At 37.2% G+C, this 27,840-nt stretch overlaps 1 protein-coding gene across 1 annotated transcript in view; it reads left to right on the top strand.

Moving 5' to 3' along the window:
* LOC138704380 (ETS translocation variant 4-like) overlaps nt 1-27,840 on the top strand; it is a 150,900-nt gene that overhangs the window by 74,837 nt on the left and 48,223 nt on the right. The window contains exons 4-5 of the mRNA XM_069832209.1: nt 8,838-8,888; nt 25,893-25,967. Coding sequence (XP_069688310.1) covers nt 8,838-8,888; nt 25,893-25,967 — 126 coding nt within the window. The remainder of the gene's footprint in view (nt 1-8,837; nt 8,889-25,892; nt 25,968-27,840) is intronic.

The following is a 27,840-nucleotide window of genomic DNA, read 5'->3' as shown; positions in this document are numbered from 1 at the left end:
CCAATGGTATTCGGTCAGAGATGATACTGTCAGATTGACCTTATGAAGTCCGGAATGTCGTGTACTGTATAATAATGACCTTATCAGACAGATTTTTCTGATCATTTCTTGTAGACGATTTTCTCGTACCGATTTTTTCAGCAGCTTGCTGTAGTACTGTACGTTAGCAAATGAACTAGGCTACAAATGTCGCTAGTGTGACATGTCTTGTGTACACATTTAAGCAGAAACTGAGCAGTATTTGTGCGGGTAATCTACTGAGAGGGGATGTTATGTAAAATAACTTGAAATTTTTTTTTGTTGAATAAAGAGACACACGAGTATCACTTTATTAATGGCTTTATCGCTGATCATAGGTTGCTATTATTATTATTATTATTATTATTATTATTATTATTATTATTATTATTATTATTATTATTATTATTATTACTAGCCGTACCCGTGCGCTCCGCTGCACCCGTTACAAATAAATATAAAGTAATTACATAATTTAAATAGGACATTTGATCCAGGGAACATTCGTGTTTGATAGAAGGATAAGTCGTTTATTATGTTACTTAATTTAAATTGAATTAAAAAATTAAAATGCGATCATTTTGATCCAGAGACCACTCATTTGATCATAAAAATTAGTTTAGGAAATACAGGAAACGAATATACAGAATAGCCTATCAAGTTTTCTGTGCATAAGAAGCTATTTTAATCTTACCTGTCCTCGATTCACTCAGAAGTTACTGTGATAACATTATAGCTAGAGAAACTACACTTTCCAGTGATGAAATAATAATTAATTATACAAATCGGTTAATTTAACTTCTGATATTACTTCATACAAACACAGAAACATTCTCTGTAGGCTATCTTTCATAGCTTTCGATTGTTGCTGTCCAAGGCCCCTTATAGACGAAGTCACTTGTTTTTTAATTCATTACACGGCCTTAGATGGCAGTTATTTTAATTTTAAAACTCATTTATCTCATTAAATATCAGTCCTATCAAATTTTTTCAAGGAATAAAACTTATCGAAAATTATTTTTAAAGAAACTTTTGTTATGTAACATTTTTCACAAAATCAATAATAAGCGAGATATTTCGATTTATTTAATTCAGGCCCCCTTATAACTCCCCTTTTAAAAAATGTATTTTGAATGTCATATAGCCTAAAATCTAAGTTACAACGAACTTAATTTATATTCCAATTTTCATCGAAATCCGTTCAGCCATTATCGCGTGAAAAGGTAACAAACATCCAGACAGACAGACAGACATACAAACAAAAATGTCAAAAAAGCGATTTTCGGTTTCAGAGTGGTTAATTATTTATGTTAGGACCAATTATTTTTGGAAAATCGAAAATTACCAGAAAAATTTCGGCTACAGATTTATTATTAGTATAGATTATTATTATTATTATTATTATTATTATTATTATTATTATTATTATTATTATTATTATTATTTTTATTATTATTATTATTATTATTGTAAAATTACGAAATATATATCAAGTTTATACAGGTTTTCCTACATGTGATTTAAAGACTACAAAATTGCCAGATTGTGCCGTGTTCATATGCAATAATTATGCGAAGAAAACCAAAGGCAGAGAAGTCAAATACTTCCATTTTACAAGAAACGATGACCTGGCTACAATATGTAAACGAAATGACAAACATACTGACACACCAAACTCACATCGCGGCTACATTTGTAGCTGCGTTTAGCTACCTAACAGCAGTAATTGTCGCTACGTCTGGCCACCCAACAGCAGAAGAAATGGACCCGGACGCATTCGAGTTGCGACACGACCTTGAAATGCGCTTAACAAGCTACATTTACTGCTCCGTGTGGCCGCTTGCATTTAACCCCATGCAGTCTATAATTCAAACCTCATTTATCGCAGAACGACAAATGTAGTTGCCATAATTTGCACATATACATTGAAAGTTTGTTGCGGTGGTTGAGTGGTCAGACCTCTGACCTGTTACGCAGGCGGCCAGGGTTCGAGTCCCGGTCAGGTCTGGGATATTTCATTGAAAAAATCCATAGTGACACTTTTGGCTGACAAGGTCGCAGTTGGGGTTTTTCTCGGGGTCCTCCCGTTTTTCCCCATATTAGGCATTTGCATCATTTCGTTACCATTTCTCTATTCGTCATCATCATCTCATTGCATTCCCCGATTGCCGGCTGGCGACGCACGGAGGGGGCTGGCCTAGGGACGAGTGGGGTTGCCTGCTCGACACCTGGGTACGCAGCGAACCTTAGTGTAGTCAGCCGGTGTGGGTGTGGGAATGCGCCTAGCTTGAGGGTTAGCGCAATAGATCGTAAAGATCGCAGTGCTGGGCCCTAGTGCCGCCCTGCCGTAAATTTAATTAAATTCAATTGTTACATTTTTAGAAGTCGAGTAGCAAAATGCAACAGATGCGACTGTAGCTTAAGCCCTGGTTTACGCATGGTTGTTGGAGTCGGCAATTTTCTAAACGTAATACTTTTAAATCAAGTGTCAACAATGTGGTTTCTCAAGTTTATGGAGCGCAATATTCGCACATATCAACAAGATACAAGTCATAATAAAAAGTGGACTGATACGAAATCGAATCAGTAAACAATTTCAGATGTTCGACGTGTCTTTTAGAGTCGCAATGCTTTTGTAAATCACGACGATTTTTAACTTTTATGTCCAACTTACACACTTTATACCATAATATATTTTCGTCCTTAACTAAAAAATAATCACATCCCTACTCTTTTACTCAAGACGTAGCGTAACGAGACAAAAGACGTAGCGTAACGAGACAAAAGACGTAGCGTAACGAGACAAAAGACGTAGCGTAACGAGACAAAAGACGTAGCGTAACGAGACAAAAGACGTAGCGTAACGAGACAAAATACACAGCGTAACGAGACAAAAGACGTAGCGTAACGAGACAAAAGACGTAGCGTAACGAGACAAAAGACGTAGCGTAACGAGACAAAATACACAGCGTAACGAGACAAAAGACGTAGCGTAACGAGACAAAAGACGTAGCGTAACGAGACAAAAGACGTAGCGTAACGAGACAAAAGACGTAGCGTAACGAGACAAAAGACGTAGCGTAACGAGACAAAATACACAGCGTAACGAGACAAAAGACGTAGCGTAACGAGACAAAAGACGTAGCGTAACGAGACAAAAGACGTAGCGTAACGAGACAAAAGACGTAGCGTAACGAGACAAAAGACGTAGCGTAACGAGACAAAAGACGTAGCGTAACGAGACAAAATACACAGCGTAACGAGACAAAAGACGTAGCGTAACGAGACAAAAGACGTAGCGTAACGAGACAAAATACACAGCGTAACGAGACAAAAGACGTAGCGTAACGAGACAAAAGACGTAGCGTAACGAGACAAAAGACGTAGCGTAACGAGACAAAAGACGTAGCGTAACGAGACAAAATACACAGCGTAACGAGACAAAAGACGTAGCGTAACGAGACAAAAGACGTAGCGTAACGAGACAAAATACACAGCGTAACGAGACAAAAGACGTAGCGTAACGAGACAAAATACACAGCGTAACGAGACAAAAGACGTAGCGTAACGAGACAAAAGACGTAGCGTAACGAGACAAAAGACGTAGCGTAACGAGACAAAAGACGTAGCGTAACGAGACAAAAGACGTAGCGTAACGAGACAAAATACACAGCGTAACGAGACAAAAGACGTAGCGTAACGAGACAAAAGACGTAGCGTAACGAGACAAAATACACAGCGTAACGAGACAAAAGACGTAGCGTAACGAGACAAAAGACGTAGCGTAACGAGACAAAATACACAGCGTAACGAGACAAAAGACGTAGCGTAACGAGACAAAATACACAGCGTAACGAGACAAAAGACGTAGCGTAACGAGACAAAAGACGTAGCGTAACGAGACAAAAGACGTAGCGTAACGAGACAAAAGACGTAGCGTAACGAGACAAAAGACGTAGCGTAACGAGACAAAAGACGTAGCGTAACGAGACAAAAGACGTAGCGTAACGAGACAAAAGACGTAGCGTAACGAGACAAAAGACGTAGCGTAACGAGACAAAAGACGTAGCGTAACGAGACAAAATACACAGCGTAACGAGACAAAAGACGTAGCGTAACGAGACAAAAGACGTAGCGTAACGAGACAAAAGACGTAGCGTAACGAGACAAAAGACGTAGCGTAACGAGACAAAAGACGTAGCGTAACGAGACAAAATACACAGCGTAACGAGACAAAAGACGTAGCGTAACGAGACAAAAGACGTAGCGTAACGAGACAAAATACACAGCGTAACGAGACAAAAGACGTAGCGTAACGAGACAAAATACACAGCGTAACGAGACAAAAGACGTAGCGTAACGAGACAAAAGACGTAGCGTAACGAGACAAAAGACGTAGCGTAACGAGACAAAAGACGTAGCGTAACGAGACAAAAGACGTAGCGTAACGAGACAAAATACACAGCGTAACGAGACAAAAGACGTAGCGTAACGAGACAAAAGACGTAGCGTAACGAGACAAAAGACGTAGCGTAACGAGACAAAAGACGTAGCGTAACGAGACAAAAGACGTAGCGTAACGAGACAAAAGACGTAGCGTAACGAGACAAAAGACGTAGCGTAACGAGACAAAATACACAGCGTAACGAGACAAAAGACGTAGCGTAACGAGACAAAAGACGTAGCGTAACGAGACAAAAGACGTAGCGTAACGAGACAAAAGACGTAGCGTAACGAGACAAAATACACAGCGTAACGAGACAAAAGACGTAGCGTAACGAGACAAAAGACGTAGCGTAACGAGACAAAATACACAGCGTAACGAGACAAAAGACGTAGCGTAACGAGACAAAATACACAGCGTAACGAGACAAAAGACGTAGCGTAACGAGACAAAAGACGTAGCGTAACGAGACAAAAGACGTAGCATAACGAGACAAAAGACGTAGCGTAACGAGACAAAAGACGTAGCGTAACGAGACAAAATACACAGCGTAACGAGACAAAAGACGTAGCGTAACGAGACAAAAGACGTAGCGTAACGAGACAAAAGACGTAGCGTAACGAGACAAAAGACGTAGCGTAACGAGACAAAAGACGTAGCGTAACGAGACAAAAGACGTAGCGTAACGAGACAAAAGACGTAGCGTAACGAGACAAAATACACAGCGTAACGAGACAAAAGACGTAGCGTAACGAGACAAAAGACGTAGCGTAACGAGACAAAATACACAGCGTAACGAGACAAAAGACGTAGCGTAACGAGACAAAATACACAGCGTAACGAGACAAAAGACGTAGCGTAACGAGACAAAATACACAGCGTAACGAGACAAAAGACGTAGCGTAACGAGACAAAATACACAGCGTAACGAGACAAAAGACGTAGCGTAACGAGACAAAATACACAGCGTAACGAGACAAAAGACGTAGCGTAACGAGACAAAAGACGTAGCGTAACGAGACAAAAGACGTAGCGTAACGAGACAAAATACACAGCGTAACGAGACAAAAGACGTAGCGTAACGAGACAAAATACACAGCGTAACGAGACAAAAGACGTAGCGTAACGAGACAAAATACACAGCGTAACGAGACAAAAGACGTAGCGTAACGAGACAAAAGACGTAGCGTAACGAGACAAAATACACAGCGTAACGAGACAAAAGACGTAGCGTAACGAGACAAAAGACGTAGCGTAACGAGACAAAATACACAGCGGAACGAGACAAAAGACGTAGCGTAACGAGACAAAATACACAGCGTAACGAGACAAAAGACGTAGCGTAACGAGACAAAAGACGTAGCGTAACGAGACAAAAGACGTAGCGTAACGAGACAAAAGACGTAGCGTAACGAGACAAAAGACGTAGCGTAACGAGACAAAATACACAGCGTAACGAGACAAAAGACGTAGCGTAACGAGACAAAAGACGTAGCGTAACGAGACAAAATACACAGCGTAACGAGACAAAAGACGTAGCGTAACGAGACAAAAGACGTAGCGTAACGAGACAAAATACACAGCGTAACGAGACAAAAGACGTAGCGTAACGAGACAAAAGACGTAGCGTAACGAGACAAAAGACGTAGCGTAACGAGACAAAATACACAGCGTAACGAGACAAAAGACGTAGCGTAACGAGACAAAAGACGTAGCGTAACGAGACAAAAGACGTAGCGTAACGAGACAAAAGACGTAGCGTAACGAGACAAAAGACGTAGCGTAACGAGACAAAAGACGTAGCGTAACGAGACAAAAGACGTAGCGTAACGAGACAAAATACACAGCGTAACGAGACAAAAGACGTAGCGTAACGAGACAAAAGACGTAGCGTAACGAGACAAAAGACGTAGCGTAACGAGACAAAAGACGTAGCGTAACGAGACAAAAGACGTAGCGTAACGAGACAAAATACACAGCGTAACGAGACAAAAGACGTAGCGTAACGAGACAAAAGACGTAGCGTAACGAGACAAAAGACGTAGCGTAACGAGACAAAAGACGTAGCGTAACGAGACAAAATACACAGCGTAACGAGACAAAAGACGTAGCGTAACGAGACAAAAGACGTAGCGTAACGAGACAAAAGACGTAGCGTAACGAGACAAAAGACGTAGCGTAACGAGACAAAAGACGTAGCGTAACGAGACAAAATACACAGCGTAACGAGACAAAAGACGTAGCGTAACGAGACAAAAGACGTAGCGTAACGAGACAAAATACACAGCGTAACGAGACAAAAGACGTAGCGTAACGAGACAAAATACACAGCGTAACGAGACAAAAGACGTAGCGTAACGAGACAAAAGACGTAGCGTAACGAGACAAAAGACGTAGCGTAACGAGACAAAAGACGTAGTGTAACGAGACAAAAGACGTAGCGTAACGAGACAAAATACACAGCGTAACGAGACAAAAGACGTAGCGTAACGAGACAAAAGACGTAGCGTAACGAGACAAAATACACAGCGTAACGAGACAAAAGACGTAGCGTAACGAGACAAAAGACGTAGCGTGACGAGACAAAAGACGTAGCGTAACGAGACAAAAGACGTAGCGTAACGAGACAAAAGACGTAGCGTAACGAGACAAAAGACGTAGCGTAACGAGACAAAAGACGTAGCGTAACGAGACAAAATACACAGCGTAACGAGACAAAAGACGTAGCGTAACGAGACAAAAGACACAGCGTAACGAGACAAAAGACGTAGCGTAACGAGACAAAATACACAGCGTAACGAGACAAAAGACGTAGCGTAACGAGACAAAAGACGTAGCGTAACGAGACAAAAGACGTAGCGTAACGAGACAAAAGACGTAGCGTAACGATACAAAAGACGTAGCGTAACGAGACAAAATACACAGCGTAACGAGACAAAAGACGTAGCGTAACGAGACAAAAGACGTAGCGTAACGAGACAAAAGACGTAGCGTAACGAGACAAAAGACGTAGCGTAACGAGACAAAAGACGTAGCGTAACGAGACAAAATACACAGCGTAACGAGACAAAAGACGTAGCGTAACGAGACAAAAGACGTAGCGTAACGAGACAAAAGACGTAGCGTAACGAGACAAAAGACGTAGCGTAACGAGACAAAAGACGTAGCGTAACGAGACAAAATACACAGCGTAACGAGACAAAAGACGTAGCGTAACGAGACAAAAGACGTAGCGTAACGAGACAAAAGACGTAGCGTAACGAGACAAAAGACGTAGCGTAACGAGACAAAAGACGTAGCGTAACGAGACAAAATACACAGCGTAACGAGACAAAAGACGTAGCGTAACGAGACAAAAGACGTAGCGTAACGAGACAAAATACACAGCGTAACGAGACAAAAGACGTAGCGTAACGAGACAAAATACACAGCGTAACGAGACAAAAGACGTAGCGTAACGAGACAAAAGACGTAGCGTAACGAGACAAAAGACGTAGCGTAACGAGACAAAAGACGTAGCGTAACGAGACAAAAGACGTAGCGTAACGAGACAAAAGACGTAGCGTAACGAGACAAAAGACGTAGCGTAACGAGACAAAAGACGTAGCGTAACGAGACAAAAGACGTAGCGTAACGAGACAAAAGACGTAGCGTAACGAGACAAAAGACGTAGCGTAACGAGACAAAATACACAGCGTAACGAGACAAAAGACGTAGCGTAACGAGACAAAAGACGTAGCGTAACGAGACAAAAGACGTAGCGTAACGAGACAAAAGACGTAGCGTAACGAGACAAAAGACGTAGCGTAACGAGACAAAATACACAGCGTAACGAGACAAAAGACGTAGCGTAACGAGACAAAAGACGTAGCGTAACGAGACAAAAGACGTAGCGTAACGAGACAAAAGACGTAGCGTAACGAGACAAAAGACGTAGCGTAACGAGACAAAAGACGTAGCGTAACGAGACAAAAGACGTAGCGTAACGAGACAAAAGACGTAGCGTAACGAGACAAAAGACGTAGCGTAACGAGACAAAAGACGTAGCGTAACGAGACAAAAGACGTAGCGTAACGATACACAAGACGTAGGGTAACGAGACAAAGGAACATGTGGGCTAATATAACGGAACACAACACGTGACGCAAAGCGACAAATCACGCATTGTAACGAAGCAGAACAAATAGTGAAAAACAACATCTAAAATAATATCATCGGTCTAACTTGAAATATCGCAATGCTCAAAGCTCTCTTCGAAAAGATCACCAGTAACTTACTGGGTTGGAGAAGACAGTACTGAATAGTTATATTTTTATTTCTGCTAAATGAAATACTGTAGAAAGTGCATGAAACTGATGGGTTTATGTCTTTGCAGGGGACATCTTTCATGAGTTCCGGCAGGCACAGGAATCGTGGTTGCAGGAAGGTGAGTAAACAGTATAGCCATAATATATTTCTATTAACGTATCGAACGCTTTGGCAGAATCTATAAATCCCATGAATGTTGGCTGATTGAACTCTGTGCTTTTCATTGAAAATTGCATAATAATAATAATAATAATAATAATAATAATAATAATAATAATAATAATAGTAATAGTAATAATAATAATAACAATAATAATAGGCTAATAATAATAATACCATAATAATAATAATAATAAAAATAATAATAATAATAATAATAATAATAATAATAATCCGTGGCGCTACAGCTCGTGAAGGGCCTAGACCGACCAGCCGGCTGCTGGCCTCACGCCCACATGCCGAAGCAGAGGTGGACGATCATCCAACCAGAATGGAGGTATCGTGTGGTTAGCACGATGACCCCCCCAGCCGTTATAGCTGGTATTCGCAACCGGATTTCGCTACCTATCGTAGCTCCCCAAGTGCATCACGATGCTGGGTGGGCACCGGTCCCATACACTGGCCGAAATTTCATGAGAAAATATAATAATACTATAGACTACTAAATTACTGGGCTAGTGCGAAATACGAATATAGTATTTATGTAGTAAAATCCCCTTTATTTCACATTAAAATAAAATAACGCATCTAAAATAATGTACTAAATAAAATATTAACAAAGAGATGAAAAATTAGCTGATCTCAGGTTCGAACCTGGGTTCAATTACACCACGGCCTTGACTTTGCCATTACCCTACAGACACCTATTTCTAGTAGGCTATATTGGTTGAATTACTCGTGCGTGCTATGATTGCTTTCATGTTTGGTGCCTATTATATTTAATTTTGAATTCTTAAGAAGTAAACAAAATTATGTTTTATGCCATATCATTCCTCATTTGCTTAATTTTAAATAATATTTTTATTGTTCTGATGTAAATCATCAAACAAGGTATGGAATAGTCCTCGATTCTGCCTTCCGAAACTAATGGATGGACTCAAACTCTTCTTCTATGTTTACCTCTATTCTTTCTCCGTATGAGCAAATTTGCCAAAAGTATATCTCCTCCTACGTCCATGTTCACTGGAAGACTGAAAAATTCTCTACAAAAATTTAGTAGCGCCACTAACACGCCACTAAAAGTGGCCTCGTCCGAGGGACTCTATGAAGTTTCTTTTGAAACGTTGGGTAGTTCTCTTATCTTCCTGGAAGAATAACCTGCTACTGATTTAAAAATCCCGCAAGGTAACACTCTCTATTCGTGAAACGAACTATAGTAATAATTAGGGACCGGATTTTTATGTAATATCAAGGTGTGAAATATGTACATATTTATGTGAGAAAAATAAGCTGAATATGTACCAAAATATGTAAAATCGTGAATATATTAAAATATCAATATCTGGCAGATATAGGATGGGTAAGACTCTCCAGTTGTGATTTCACAGAGCATCCGACTTTTTTTACCGCACACTTGATACATTACTATTTTTCCATCTGTAGTAAAAGCTTCGTCCATCGCAATCCATGATTTTATTTTTGTCGTTAGGGTTAAAGATACAGGAGCCAATTTAGTTAGTTAAAAGCAGTAGATAAACTCACTTGCACTTTATATTGTAATTACTAAAACTAGAGAACTGAGTGAAATCAATGACACAACAGTACTGCAAGCACTGTTTCGCTTTACTGGATTAGGAGAAAATAAGAGGAGATGTGGGACACATGCAGTATGCATTGTAGCTGCTCCCTGTAAGAAACAAAGTACCTACTAAAATCTCAAACTATAGGCATTTACAAACTATTGTTTGAAAAGTGACATTCCTGTCTTATTCAGAAGGGTAGTATTATTCCAGCCGAGAACCATACTTAATAATTGCTCGGAAAATCCCATTTCCTTATAGGTCTACTAAATTTAAAGCAAAGAGGTCAAGCAGTAACCTGAAAAGATATTTATTTTAAATTTTCAACATCTTTCCAGTTTGTTCCTTTACTTCAGCTTCTTTTCGAAAGTCGGCTACTTTATTGCGGCTCATGCCAGACTTAACACGGGTTTTCCCTGGAAGGATTAGGAAGAGGGTGGGTAAGGTAGCAAATTGCATGGGAACGGCTTGTTAAGACGTGTGCAGAACAATTATAGTTCGAGACAAATCATGTCGTCCTCGTCCCACTTCACCGCATGAAGGCAACGTTATTTTCTGAGGGATTTTTACAAGATAGTTGTATGAGAAAGGTTGCCTTTCGTTCACTCATTTTTATAGTGGGCGGTATGGGGTGAGTGCCTCTTTTAATTCCTGGAACTAAGAATGTTATGTTTCGTCCCGAAATATGTCCTTTCTTGCGTAGGTAAAAAGGCTTTTTAAATCTCTGTTTTTCAAATTGTGAACTTCCCCAGCAGAAGATTTTTTTTTTTTCCTTTTAGAGAAGTAAAAATGAATAAAACTCCTAAATATGTAGATTTATGTAATACCAAGCCATAATATGTAATGTGGGGCAAATATGTAAAAATATGCAGTATCAAATTTTAATAATTACAAGATTCGCAAAGATTTGTTATTTATATATGGTTAGGTGGAAAGGAATATAATATGTAATTACATAAAAATCCGGTCCCTAGTAATAATAGTAATAATAATAATAATAATAATAATAATAATAATAATAATAATAATAATAATAATAATAATAATATAATGAAAATCCAAAATTCTTCTTCTCAATATTCATTAACTTCCATCGTGGTCTTCGCTTTACTATTTATAAAAGTCTGATTTTAATTCGCAGCCGACTTTTTTTACACTCTACTTAAAAATGTCTTTAATGAACAGAACTAGACTCTTGCGAAAATTTCTAAATAGTCTTAAATGACCAAGTTGTTATTTTTTTTCTCCTCTCTCTTCTTCTTTTTTTTCTCTTGTCTTTTTTTTTTATTATCTTCATATATTACTTAATCATTTGTGTTTGTATGCCATTTAGTAGGACTTTGCTAATCAACATTTTATGTCTTGTCACCCATATGTATTCTCCAATTAGTATATTAACTGAATAATATATCTCAAGTAAATTAATCGTCCAATTTGTCTCGGGCATTTTAGATCTTATAAATTGTGTGTGTGTGTGTGTGTGTGTGTGTGTGTGTGTGTATTCCCCTTATGTTACGTAACTGATTTTGATTATGTGTAATTTTCTACTTTATTTTATATATTATATAACTGATCTTGACCATTTGTAATTTTATATTATGTAACTGATCTTGTCTATTGTAATTTCCTACTATATTTTATGTAATTTCCAAGTTATTTTCTTTTGTGTTGTTTTGCAATCAAATTTTGTATCTCATGTAGACTATTTGTATTATTGAAACCTGGTTGAGTGGAAGAGAAGGACTCATGGCCTTAACTCTGCCAGGCAAAATAAACCTACTACTTTCTCCCGCATCTGGAGGTTCCTTTAAGGGCTGACTGCCACCACAGCGCTTGTCCCATACAGCTGGGCCTATATGACATGATTAGCGTGTCATGAATTTGTTACCGCGATCTGCACATGCGCGGTTCCCATGCGATTCGAGTCACACCGCAATAAACAACACATTCGCGGCTTCCGAGCGATTTAACCTGCGATCCAGAAGCCGTTCTGGCGACGTTGATTGATTGTCACTGACAGTGTTTGCTCATCTTTAGTTGGGGTTGCCTTTGTGTGCAGACGCTGGGGGGAAGGGCTAATCACTGTAATGGGAGGGAGGGAAGGTCGCTCACCCTATTCATTTGGTCACCCCGGGGCTCCTTGGAGTGCTGCCGCTAACTTACTTCTCTGCTACAAATAAAGCAGATTAGCTTTCTGAGTCGAGCACGCGCCCCACAGGTTGTCCATGTGTGGGCTATCAGTTAAAGTGGTCGGACCAAAACAACGACCTATTCCATGGTTGTTCTTATACTAGTAGATTGTGATACATGAAAATGACTACGTGCGTAAATTAATTGAGTTGTCTCAGTAGCAATAAAACCAAGTCCCTTCAAATGAGGGTGGAGATTATAGGAGGATTGTAAATTTTCAGGATTCCTTTCAAAATCTTGTTATTGTACAGGCTGCCGGAACTCAGTTTCTTGAAAGACAAGCTCAGTGACGGAAATACAAGGTACGAAGAGAGATATTTTGTAATTTTGTTTTGCGCTACAGAATGTATCAACTATTCCCTTCCGCCACTGGATGGATGGACGGCACCGCTCCACCATAACAACACAGACGAAGTAAGACATATCTCCTTTCTGTCTCTTTTCACAGTGGACAAGATACATCACACAGGCTTTAGTCAACTGTTCGAAGACAGGTCTGAACCCCACAAGTGATACCAACATGCCACCACTTGTGGGGCAACTAGGCCAGGAGATAATGGGGTAGGGTGGCCAGTTCCTTTCCCCCTCCATTGCATACATCGCCGATTAGCTACATATTCCACTAATTAGCAATAATTGAAGGGGTCAGAACCATAGTGGGCCAAGCGCCATACATTAAAAACGAAGAAAACAAGGGTTAAAATAAAATTAAGTGCTTACCATAATTCAATGAAACAAGTAGCAAATAATATAAAATATGCACATTAGAACTAAATTATGTCAATCTTCATTAAATTGTGGTATTCACTTAACTTTAAGCCTTGCTTTCTCCGTTTTTAATAAATGGCGCTTGGCCCACTATGGCTCTGAACCCTTCAATTGTTCTTCCTCTGACACATCGTCAAGTGAGATGTACTGCCTGATTATTAGGGAGCGGATTTTTATGTGCTAAAAATTTAAATATATTTATTTTTTATGTGCTAAAAAGTACGAAAATATTTGCTAAAAATAAAAAAATATATATACATTTTTTTAAATATGACAAAAATACCTCACTTAGCTTGGAAAAAAAAATGTTACTAGGTACTCACCCACCACACTTGAGTGCTAGTAGTTGGCCGAGAATTGCAGTGAACAACAAAGGTCATCTCCAAATTCTCCATCACAAATGCATGCCGATTATCTCTGAACAACGACTTACACTGTGAAAACGATCTTTCCACATCACAGGACGTCAGACGTGCATATTTAAAGAGAGGAATGTCACAAACACAAACACCGTCAATTTAACCTACAGGCACACCCTCCAATACTTGAGCAACTTTACACATTTTTTTATATCCACTGTTTTTCCCAAACACATTCTGGAATTTGTCCCTTAGTACTTGTACTTCTGAACCTGGTAGCTAGTGCAGTTCAATTTTCACGGCACACACCTCCCTGTTTCAGACAACAGGTTTGGATGTTTCGAGTTTTTTTATGGTGTCATACAAAAAGCTTACATTTGCTAATAGGAAAGCCAAATCGTTTTTTTAAACAACCATCTTTCAGTATATCTTGAAGAATATCGGTTGATGAAGCCCGATGATAGGGAATCACAACATGACGTATTGCCTTACTTGATGGACATGAGCAAGAGTCGAGAGATTTGTTTAAATTAAATAATATTCATACCCAAGTTCTTATCTGTTGTGTTTCACAAACAAAGCGTGGAATGAAATCCTCTTCAGCAACAATAAACATTCCTAATTATGTGTTGCAAGATCTCTCCTCCTTGTCCATGTTAATTTATTCTCTGATAATAACATTGATATGCTGCCGAGCAGTTCTCAGAACTTGTGGCGATACTATTACAAAAATAGATCACGGATACACCACTCAGCGCTTAGAAACACGAAGCAACCAAGAATTTTTAAAAAGATAACGCACTTCTGAGTAACATAATTGATTTAGTTTTAAAATGTCTAAAAGTTCTTGTAGAAAAATTATTTAAGTAAAAAAAACCCCAAGATTTATGTGTTTATAATAGATTTCCTGAAAATATGTATTTACATAATTTTTTTGTGAAAATATGTTTTTTATGTAAAATAAAATTCGGGTTTTAAACTTGAAACTTCATGTTCGGAATTTTTAACTTTGTTAATTGTGTTTTATCACACGCAAAAATAATATTTAATTACAGGAAATCCGCTCCTTACTGATTATACAGGGACATCATTTTATTTTTACTTCAGTTTTTATTGTACCTGACTTTTTGAATGTACTTCACTCCCACTCCTTCTACTAATGAAGTTCCTCCACACAGATCCAAAACACTTAGCGTAAACAGCACTGAGTTAGCGAGTATAGTACGTTCCAGAAATATGTTCGTGTTTTCCAGTGACGAAAGAGCTTTCAATATTGAATCATATTTTCGCACAGGTACTATCCGTTTGCCTACGTCGCATCCAGATTTCCCCCACCTGCTTCTATTGGCCCCTCTGTAAAAGCTGGGCTGTCTTAGCTCTTTCCTGAAAACATTAATTTCTGTTAGGAATTGGACGTTTACGTAATATTATACAACTGTTTAAAATAACTTAAATAAAAGGGCCTCGTTAAGTAATTAACTGTCACGTGATTTCCTCCCTTTCTACGATCTTGCAGCATAACCACTTGGACGGACAGTAGATAGCATGTCTGAGTAATTTTATCTGTGCTGGTCGGGCAGAAGTGAAGATTGACTTTACAGTACGTAAGGTACTCTTTTATAGAGTAGCTACAGAATTATTTCAACATGAGTTACTAGTACGAAGGACGAAACTGACAATTGGAATTAGATGCAGTAATCTATAGCGCGATAATATGCACAAAAGAACTGAAGCCTGTATCGAAATGAACGGCCACCATTTTCAAAAATGTGTTTAAATATTCATATTACGAGTATTTTTCAATGTAACTTCATTCCCTATATTGTACGCTAATGTGCTGCAGACAGTATAATATACACTGCATAATGAATATGTCCAAATGGATAGCTCAGTTCGTAGTAAAAACACTTATTGTTAATGCTGTACTATATTTTGATTAAACAAAAACGTAATGAAAATTATCGAACTCAAAATCGCGATATTTCCTAGTTTACGTAAATGGATGAACTACTTTTCTTCCCTCCTATACCTAGCAGAGTGATTTGTTTGTGTTTTACGCCAGTATCATCGAACTACAGTTATGGAAGGGGGTAGCAAACTGTATTTCCGGTTCTCTAAAGGTATAGCCAGGTTAATATTAAAAATGTTAGTAAAAATAAAATGATGTCCCTGTAGATGTACATATCAGCCAGAACCTCAATCGTGAAAGACGCACAAAAAGCAAGTTGTACAGGGTGCGTCAGAAAGAACGGATGGATTTCACATGGCAAGAAAATTGTAAAGATTCATCAAATCAAAAATTTATTGTTATCAACATATTCACCAATACATGCAGTTTATTTATGTAAAACAACATTATCCATATGATGTCCTTGGCTTTCAATACAGGCATCGAGGCGTTTTCTGATGTTCGCCATCACTTTCACAGTCATAGCTGGTGCAATTGCCACGATTTCTTCACGAATCGCTGTCTTCAGTTCGTCCAGTGTATGTGATCGATGTTTACAAACTTACGCCTTCAAATGGTCCCAAAGAAAGAAGTCGCAGGGCGCGAGATCTTACCGTAGCCTCGGACAATCTCAGTGCAATAGAATTTCGTCGAGGTGATTTCTTCTTTAATGTTGAACCTGTGATACGAAATGAAGCCTCCCACCGCAAAATTGTATTCCGAGTTGGAATCCTAGCGTGACATCCGATGTCGAAATGAGTCCTGAGTGGCGATCACAGACTCTTCATTTTTCAAAAATGTCTCTACGATGAAAGCACGTTGTACACCAGACCAACACCATATTCTCAACTGAAACTGCATTCTATGGCTGACCCAACAGTCGTGGTCCCCCTCACTATATCTCTCTCCTCGTTGCGTATCGATAGTTTGAAATCCATCCGTTCTTTCTGACGCACCCTTTATTATCCCAATATAATGATAAACATTTACTTATAATTAATAACATAAAACCGTGTTTCTGAACAGTTGATCATTGATCTTGAAAATATTTCATAAACCTAAGAATAAGACCACTGCATTCATTGCTCACCTCCGCCTCGAATATATTCGCTCACTTATCCGATAATCTCCATAGCCTACATTTGCCAGAAATAATTTTTTTCCTCCTTTCTGCACCCACTCACATCCCATGGTACCACTCTTTTTGCTTTCCCTGACATTTAATCCACCTCCATTTCTTAACCCGTGGATATCATGACAGGAAACAAAACTGACACACATTTTTCTAATATCATTCCAGGTTAAGTCGTAGCCGATATGAGAGAGTTTGACAATTGAATTTTATTTGAATAGAGGTCGCTGCCTTTTCTTGTTTTCTGCTGTTTTTAGGATCCATTTATATTTCTATTCTGGAGCTTAATATAAGGAATTTTAAATTTCCTCTCAGCTTTTTAATAGACATGAAATCTCTTATTGCAGCAAGAGCCTCTTCCATATTCTTTTCTGTCCACGTTTTTTCTGTTTTACTTTCGTATTTCCCCATCCGCAACAGAAAAAAAAAAGTTATATAAAAACAACGTCTTTAAATAAATATGAACAAGCGATCGGAATCACCCGCCGATGTAGCGTAATTTTCAACAGGAGGCTGGTGACACTGGTAATTCATTAGTCTATACAAGATTTCATTGTAGGTCGTGTTCACAAAGAGAGCATTCTTTAAAATTTCATATCCATTAAAATATACTGTATATAAATGTTGTCGACCTGGTTGGCGAGTTGGTATAGCGCTGGCCTTCTATGCCCAAGGTTGCGGGTTCGATCCCGGGCTAGGTCGATGGCATTTAAGTGTGCTTAAATACGACAGGCTCATGTCAGTAGATTTACTAGCATGTAAAAGAACTTCTGCGGGAAAAAATTCCGGCACATCCGGCGACGCTGACATAACCTCTGCAGTTGCGAGCGTCGTTAAATAAAACATAACATTTATAAATGTTTCTGTACTAAAAATCCTTAAATTAGAACACAAAGAAAACAAGAAAATCAGACAATTTTGTGGTAGATTTACGTTTAAAATTATGTCGTAGTGGTATTCGACAGATAATGGAGAAAAAATGGGAGTATAAGGGTACAGTGCATCAGTTATTCATAGATTTCAAAAAGGCATATGACTCGGTTAAGAGAGAAGTTTTATATGATATTCTTATTGAATTTGGTATTCCCAAGAAACTAGTTCGATTAATTAAAATGTATCTCAGTGAAAAGTATAGCAGAGTTCGTATATGTCAGTTTCTGTCAGATGCATTTCCAATTTGCTGTGGGCTAAAGCAAGGAGATGCACTATCACCTTTACTTTTTAACTTTGCTCTAGAGTATACCATTAGGAAAGTCCAGGATAACAGAGAGGGTTTGGAATTGAACGGGTTACATCAGCTGCTTGTCTATGCGGATGACGTGAATATGTTAGGAGAAAATCCACAAACGATTAGGAAAACACGGGAATTTTACTGGAAGCAAGTAAAGAGATAGGTTTGGAAGTGAATCCCGAAAAGACAAAGTATATGATTATGTCTCGTGACGAAAATATTGTACGAAATGGAAATGTAAAAATAGGAAATTTATCTTTTGAAGAGGTGGAGAAGTTCAAATATCTGGGAGCAACAAATATAAATGATACTCGGGAGGAAATTAAACACAGAATAAATATGGGAAATGCATGTTATTATTCGGTTGAGAAACGTTTATCATCCAGTCTGCTGTCAAAAAATTTGAAAGTTAGAATTTATAAAACAGTTATATTACCGGTTGTTCTTTATGGTTGTGAAACTTGGACTCTCACTTTGAGAGAGGAACATAGGTTAAGGGTGTTTGAGAATAAGGTGCTTAGGAAAATATTTGGGGCTAAGAGGGATGAAGTTACAGGAGAATGGAGAAAGTTACACAACACAGAATTGCACGCATTGTATTGTTCACCTGACATAATTAGGAACATTAAATCCAGACGTTTGAGATGGGCAGGGCATGTAGCAGGTATGGGCGAATCCAGAAATGAATATAGAGTGTTAGTTGGGAGGCCGGAGGGAAAAAGACCTTTAGGGAGACCGAGACGTAGGTGGGAGGATAATATTAAAATTGATTTGAGGGAGGTGGGATATGATGATAGAGACTGGACTGGATTAATCTTGCTCAGGATAGGGACCAATGGCGGGCTTATGTGAGGGCGGCAATGAACCTCGGGGTTCCTTAAAAGCCAGTAAGTAAGTGGTTTAAATACTGATTACAGGACTGAAACTCCTTCAATGCTTCTCAACAGAAAGCTTCTCTCAATGACCACCTGAACTTGTCACTTGTCAACACAGAAATTGCTCTCCTGTCCGGAAAAATCAAACGCGATCGGATTCACCCGCCTTGAGAAAGCTATCGGAATTACCCTACTCCCCTTTAAGGGGTTTGCCAATTTACACACAAATAGTTCACAATGAATTTTGTAAGTAATGTTAAACCAAATTGTTTGATATAAATGGAAGGAGACAACAGAATACGATGAAATGACATAGTTGTTATGTTTCCATAGTTACCACGTATCTTTTCGGTTGTGGTTTTGTTCCCAATGAATGGAGGTGTAACTTCTTAATTTTACAGTAAGGTTTACATTTTTAAGTTAACTCTTAGGGTCCCTTCAAACAATACCACTTTTAGTGGCTCTGCTAAATTTTTGTAGAGAATTTTTCAGTCTTCCAGTGAACATAGACGTAGAAGGAGATATACTTGTGGCAATTTGCTCATACGGACAAAGAATAGACGTAAAAACAGAAAAAGAGTCTGAGTTCATCCATTAGTTTTGGAAAGACAGAATCGAGGACTATTCCATACCTTGTTTGATGATTTACATCAGGACGATAAAAATATTAATTTAAAATTACGCAAATGAGGAACGATATGGTATAAAACATGTTTTTGTTTTAAGAATTCGAAATTAAATATAATAGGCACCAAACATGAAACCAATCGTAGCACGTACGAGTAATTTAACCAATATACTAGAAATAATGTCTGTAGGGTAATGGCAAAGTCAAAGGCCGTGATGTAATTGAACCCAGGTTGGAACCTGAGATCAGGTAATTTTTTATCTCTTTGTTAATATTTTATTTAGTGCGTTATTTTAGATGCGTTATTTTATTTTAACGTGCAATAGAGGGGATTTTATTACATAAATAATAAAGTAATATATCCGTAATTTGCACTGGTTCAGCAATTTAGTAGTCTATGGTTATATTATTATCATTATTATTATTATTATTATTATTATTATTATTATTATTATTATTATTGTTATTATTTATTTTAATATTATAATTATTTATTTTAATATTATTATTATTATTATTATTATTATTATTATTATTATTATTATTATTATTATTATTTTAAGGCTCGGGCGTAGAAATTGGTTATCACGATTTCACTCTGAAACTTGTTTTGAAATTAAGACTAGTATTGTCTGATTCAAAATCAACAAAATTATTTGCGGATTATCCACAAATAAGACAATTTATAAAGAAAAAGAGTTGCACTATTTCTTATTGCGTTGTGATGGCGTCGTAGAAGTACACTGTTGGCATTATAGGCTCACGCGCATTAATACATAACAGATAACAAGCGCGGAACTTTCAACATCAATTTTCAGACAGTCATGGATGTTAGAGGTATATTGGAGATTATATATGTGAAATGATCACTGCATTAACACGTTGATTCATTCATATAACACACGCTTAATGAACTAAATGTAATTATGAATAATGGAGAAGAAAGTCGTCCACTATCATCTTACACTGGATGGTTCTGGACACGTACACCAAGGCGGGCAACATTTGCAAACGAAATGATACTAAACTTGAAGAATGTTACTACAGGGGTGTAGTATTGTGTGACAGGTTTGATTAGGTGTGTATTATGTGACAGAGTAGGTTAGATTATGTGTATATTATGTGTCCATTCTTATTATTATTATCTTTAATTTCTCTAAATAGATTTACAAAACCTCTAATGGCAATTACATTAATATTCTCATTATAGAAATAGAAATATATATATATATATATATATATATATATATATATATTCTCCCTGTAACATAGTCCTAGTAAGCTTATATTAAATTAATTTTCATCATTTTACTAGCTATCTCAAATATTAAATTAATTACAATTCATTGAATTAAATTAGGTCATAAATTAAGTTACTACTTTACCTTATAGATTTATCTAAATTTAAATAAATGTGTAGTGAAGATTATTGCTGGAGAACCTTTTAAGTGTAGTGAAAATATTTGTAATTTAAATTTATGTATTGTATTGATTAAGGCTGGTTGAGTGGAAGAGAAGGCCTTATGGCCTTAACTCTGCCAGCGAAAATAAAACATTATTATTATTATTATTATTATTATTATTATTATTATTATTATTATTATTATTATTATATTGATTAGGTGTGTATTAAGCTATGGTAGCGAAGCGTGGACTGTGAAGAATAAAGATGTCAGTAGAATAACAGCAAGTGAGATGAGGTTTATGAGAGCAACAGCTGGATATACTCGCTGGGATCATAAAAAAATGAGGACCTAATGCAAGAACTTCAAATAGAACCCATTATGCAGTTCATCAGCAAATATCAACTTCAGTGGAAGGGTCATCTCGAACGAATGAATCGATGCAGAATTCCAAAAGCACTGCTTCATTACCATCCATATGGCAAAAGATCTCTAGGCCGTCCAAAGAAGAGATGGACTGAAAATTCTAGTTTGAGACCGTAACAGGCCACTTGGCCTAATACTTGTTAGGAAGATGATGATGATGATGATGATGATGATGATTATTATGTGAAAGGTTAGGTTAGGTTTGATTAGGTGTGTATTATTATGTGAGAGTTAGGTTAGGTTTGATTATGTGTGTAGTATTATGAGAGAGGTTATATTAGATTAGATTAGGTGTGCATTATGCGACAGGTTAGGTTAGGTTTGATTAGGTGTGTAGTATTATGTGAGAGGTTAAGTTACTATGTAAGAGGTTAGGTTAGATTAGGTGTGTTTTATTTGAGGGGTTAGGTTAGGTTTGATTAGGTGTGTATTATTATGTGAGAGGTTATGTTAGGTTTGATTAGGTGTGTATTATTATGTGAGAGGTTATGTTAGGTTTGATTAGGTGTGTATTATTATGTGAGAGGTTAGATATTATGGGAGAGGTTAGGTTAGATTAGGTGTATATTATGTGAAAGGTTAGGTTAGGTTTGATTAGGTGTGTATTATATGAGAGGTTAGGTTAGGTTTGATTAGGTGTGTATTATGTGAGAGTTAGGTTAGGTTTGTAGTATTATGGGAGAGGTTAGATTAGATTATATTAAATTAGATTTGTTGTGTATTATGCGACAGGTAGGTTAGGTTTGATTAGGTGTGTATTAATGTAACAGGTTATGTTATGTTTGATTAGGTGTGTTGTTACTGGATAATCCGCAATTTTTTTAGTTGATTTCTTATCAGACAGTACTAGTCTTAATTTCAAAACAAGTTTCAGTGTAAAATCGTGATAACCAATTTCTACGCCGGACCCTTATTTTAATATTATTATTATTTATTATTATTATCATTATTATTATTTATTTTCTTATTATTATTATTATTATTATTATTATTATTATTATTATTATTATTATTATCGTCATTCTATATTATTCTGTTGTGACATATTTTTCTAATTAAGCCTGCACACTGTCGTGCTGGTGTAGGGAATTGGTGGCCTAACAGTCGTCCGTTAGCATTGGTACTGACACGCTTTCGAAGCGCTACCAACACTCCTCTAAAAGTGGCCTCGTCTGAAAGGACACTTAGGTAACAAGTAGAATGTAACATGTAGCCATATCATGCACTAAATTATTAGACAGGCATTCCTAAAATTAGGCCATCCTTCGTTTATAAACTTTTTGAAGAACTGAAAGCTGTTTGTTATTGACACACAATTGGGAGACGTTTGATGTTAGATTTTTAAAGAAGAATAATTCTTCAGAAAACGAAGAAAGTGAACCTGGAGACGTTAGAAAGTGCAGGTAACTTAACTTTGGAATGCAAAATCAAGACTGAAATAGGCCTATTACATAGCACACAATAGATTCATTCGAAAGTGTTGGTGAAAGAATAACATAAGCAAATACAACGAAAAATATCGTTGGCTTATTTTGAAAGAGAAGTATAAAGTTCAGAAGTCTTCCAACATTCAGGGAAAATTATTCAGTGATTAATATGTCCCTGAATAATGAAGTGCGTACTACAAGTTAATGACATTGCTAAAGCGGAAGGCCTTGCATTGTTTGTTTTCTCTTTGAACAGTTTAAAGTTATGTAATATTTAACACTAATTAAAAGCAGTAGCTAACACGTTTCCCATAACAGCCCCTTTTAAACACGATCGTGTGGTATTAAAAAGAGTATTACTTTTATCAATGGCTGTCCAAAAATACAGCGTTCCAGATCGTAAGGAGATAGGTTTGCGTATGTATACTGTACAGTATCCTTTACGGCATGAGATTCAATCGGTAAAAAAAAAAGGTCTTAGAAAAGAAAAATATGATAAAGTACAAAAATCTGAATTAAAACTGTGAGCACTAATGCTTATTTATATCGATGTACCTTAGTAATTAAAACGCGATACGTCATGCTATATTTTAATAATATTTACCAGTTGTACGAACCCCCGGAATATGCACCCAAAGGTAATTTAAACTGTTGTCGATTAGCACACACGAAAATAGATCCAGAGAAATGTGTTAAAAGAAAATTTATTCAAGGAATATTTATTCAAAATATTTATTCAGGAAATAAGGCCATATTAACGTCTGCAGGATTGTCAAAATTATTTATATATTTAATTGTTTTGATCCCTTTATTTCTTAGGTAACTATCGATAAGTAGTACGTCATTATTTTTGTTATGTTTATTTATAGTTTCTACATTTTATAAGCTATGTTTTGTTGGGATAATTTGAGATAACTTATATGGTTGCGATTTAATTTTTTCGGTTTAATTATGTCTGAATAGAAATTTAGTATAGCCACAGGCGTAGCTCAGTCGGCTGAGGCGCTTGCCTGCCGATCCAGAGTTGCACTCGGGCGTGGGTTCGATTCCCGCTTGGGCTGATTACCTGGTTCGGTTTTTTCCGAGGATTTTCCGAACTGTACGGCAAATTTCAGATGATATATGGCGAATCCTCGATCTCATCTCGCCAAATACCATCTCGCTATCACTAATCCCATCGACACTAAATAACCGAGTAGTTGATACAGCGTCATTAAATAACCAACTAAAAAAAACTTCAGTGTACTCTTGTCCGATTACTGTTTCTGGAATGTAAATTATCAACAGTAATCTCACTAGAGGTTTTGATTTTATCGATAAATCTGCGAGTGGAACACTAGGAGATTTATCTAGAGAAAATCAAAACTCGAGTGGGATTTAATTGACTATTACACGATTAGAAGAAAGTATAGAAAGATTAGAAATAACGAAGTACTCCAATACAATAAAATATTAATTGACTTACGAAAATACAACTGTCTTCAAATGTATTATTGTACCATCTCTAAAATATTACGCTAGATAGCAGTAGTGTGTTATGTTTAGCCAAAGAGTTTGTAATACTTATATATTACAAACTCTTTGGGCCCTATTCATAGACATTCTTAGCCCGGGTTTTCGGTGGATGATCAGCGAACTAACGTTTTTCGTATTCATGAATCAGTGTTAGCGATATGATATGATATGATATGAATCCTGTTTAGCACATTCGTAGCGCGGGCTAGCGAAATATCTATGAATAGCACCCAGTGTGTTTAGCTCTGGATCCAGACAGCGGTGGTTTAGCTGTTTTTTTTTGTCATCAGTTGTGCCAACTATGGAATCTTCATTGAACTCTGTAGACGGTTACTAGTCAAGAAGGCTTTGTTGAGTAATTTCATTTTTATTAAAACAGTTGCATTCCACTTCAATTATCCGGATCCCAGTAATCAACGTCACTTGACAGATGATTTTCAATAAATCTTAGTATTAAACAATGTCTGATACGTGACTATCCATAATATCATATAGCAGAAGCTATAACATAACCTAAATAATATAAACAAGTGTTAGAAAAGTTTTAATTATGAATAATGAAATAAACAAGAATAGTTTTAATTAACGATGATGAGATAAAAAATAAACATGAATAATTTTAAAAGAAACATTTATTGAAAGTACAATTTTCAAATTTGAATATTTTAGTGGTTGGTGTTAGTGTTTTATATTAGACGTGTGCTTGAAAGAAGTGGAACTCGTTGATGTACATAGACCTACATGGTTTATTCCTCAACTTATTCAGGATTTCCGAATGATGCTCTTCATTTATTTGTAAATAGGATTTCATGGAAGATGCATAGGTATGACCAGTGATTTTTATTAATTCTTGTTCTTGAATGCCAATGCGACTCATATTTGAAACTGCTGTGCATCGACTGGAGTGGTTTGTAATTTTCTGTTTTTTGACGTCCAGACCAGCGCAGTTTGAAATGTTGGCAAACAAAGAAACAAATGCTAGGGACGCGATAAAATTAAACAAATGCTAGGGACGCGATAAAATTAAACAGTTTTCTACCGAGTTTATGTCTCGTGTTTAGCGGGAACAGCGACGAACGTAGGTTAAAAATAATATCACAGTCTAGTAAATACGGTCATGAAGCTTGAGTTGTGTGGGTGCTAGGAACAATAGACTGTGCGGGTACTATTTCGTATTGTCTGTAATGAGGCGACAGCAGCGATCCTAGTGGTTAGTATCTATCTATGGATGCATATTTATTACGTATTGAGCTTCGTGACTGTATATACTAGACTGTGATAATACTATATCAGAACTCTTGTGGTAGGAATTGCCAAACATACATTTAATGTTCAGTTAATATTTTATAAATATCCAGATTGAGTTTGCCAACATTTCCATTATTCTAGGTCTTGAAGGAAGATCTCTGCTTCCCTCGCCAAGTAGTGTCGCATTAATTGGATCGTTGTTGCACTCTACTTATTGTGACGTATTATTGCAGGTAGCAGCTGTGAGACTGATGACAGCGAGCAGTACGTCCCGGAATTCCAGAGCCACCACCACGCGGCGCCACCAGGTTAGTTATTCCATAATTTCATAACGATATATTATTATACTTTTCTCCGTTTAACTTACAATCAGGGATAAATTACTTGATGATAGACTAGTACAACGTAGTACAAGCGCGAGCAGGATTTTAAGAGTTGCAAATGAATGAAATAAGACTGGCAAAACTATTTCACTACAAGATTACGCACACTGTAGGCTACGTATCCGTATATTGTCTCTAAGTTAAGACATCAGAGAACAAATGTTTGTATTCATCATGGAAAGTATGTTTCGTTAGTCTTCTGACATCATCATCTCTGCTGTGACAGTTGTGGAGGTTCAGGAACTTCGGTAACGTGACTGGCTCAACCGCCAAGACTATGGATGGGCAACTCGTGCTCACAAAGTGCTAAAAAACCTTGAAAGAGAGAAAGACAGACGGAGCCAGCCGCAGCAGTTACAAGTTGTTTGTAGTTTCGCTGCAAAAGCAGTTCACTGCCACGGTGCGCTCTGGCGGCTCATGCAGATGGTCGTGATATCTACTCCATGATTTGAATTTCAGAATGACGTATGGTACAATAATTATAGTAATTTTAGACAGACTGCACCTAAACACACATAACAAAATTATATTATTTCCTAGTTTTGTAAATTAGTTTAGTACTGGAAACACGAACTGAATACAACTTTTTCAAGATACAACAAACATAACTGCAACACTTATTTCTTATTACACTACATGTTAATATTTTTATTATGTCCTATTTGAAACATAGAACGCGAGAATTTACAAGTTTTATACATTAAAGAGTATTCGCAAACAATCGCAAATTCAAGGAAGTATTTTTTACATGTCACTGCAGATGAAATAAACTTACTTCTAACACTTCTTTCTTGTATTAAACTCTGACTCAAGCACATAACTTAAAGTATATATATCGAAGCAAAGAGTACTCGTATATTTAGAAATTCTGACTTAGGCAGCATTATGAACAGTTCGATTCCTGATTTCGCTGGAACCTGAGTGGCGTGCTGTTCTGTAGATTTATCAATTCATGCTATATATAAACTTTCAGAATCTTCTATCGGCTGTAAGCCAAAAAGATTTCAGAAAAATCTTGATTCCTTGTCAATTGTTACTGTTTCTCCAAACTTACCAGTGAATTCTGCTGTAGGGTTTGAAGTAGGGCTTCACTCTTCAAGATAGTTTATAGTCAAGGAAAATGAAGTTGTCTATGTTCTACATGATACTGTCACATTCCAAATTTATCCATAAATGCTCTTAGCTAGTTGATCATGTGTCGTGCAATTCTGTAACTCGCACGCACAACGTGCTAACGATATTTGATATCAGTCTCATCTTGTTGATATCCCATTTTTATCTTTAGCTATTCTAAAGCAGATCTAGACAGTATTTCTTTACTAAAACCTTCACTGTGTTTATTTGTAACATAACATGTCATGCGTAAGAAAGTGTAATATAACATAATATAAGCTTTACCTCTCTTCTTAATAAAAAACAATCTTTCTCTTTCGACTCATCACTAAAGAGAAATGATCTAGGAATTATATTGTTTCTCAATTAAAACGAGCCGCCACTTGCTGCAGACGCGAGCAAACTTGCTTCTTGTAAGAACCGCATACAGATACAGAGTCCGTTCTACCTGCACTGAGGTTGTGTTCACAATTTGAGAGCACGAGTTGCCCACCCATGGCCAAGACGCTCGCGAGACCATATTGGAAAATGTTCCAGGCAATGTTGTTGTGCTCAGTAATGACTAAGCTGATTTTCATTTGTTGCGCTGCGCCAACAAACAAAACATTCCATATCGGTCCCCAGAAAACCCTCGAGAAATACATCAGCGACGTCCCCACAGCGAGCGTGTTAATCTTCCTCGTAT

Source organism: Periplaneta americana, chromosome 8 (assembly GCF_040183065.1).
Source record: "Periplaneta americana isolate PAMFEO1 chromosome 8, P.americana_PAMFEO1_priV1, whole genome shotgun sequence".
Classification (NCBI taxonomy): Eukaryota; Metazoa; Arthropoda; class Insecta; order Blattodea; family Blattidae; genus Periplaneta; species Periplaneta americana.
This window is presented reverse-complemented; position numbering and strand designations above follow the sequence as displayed.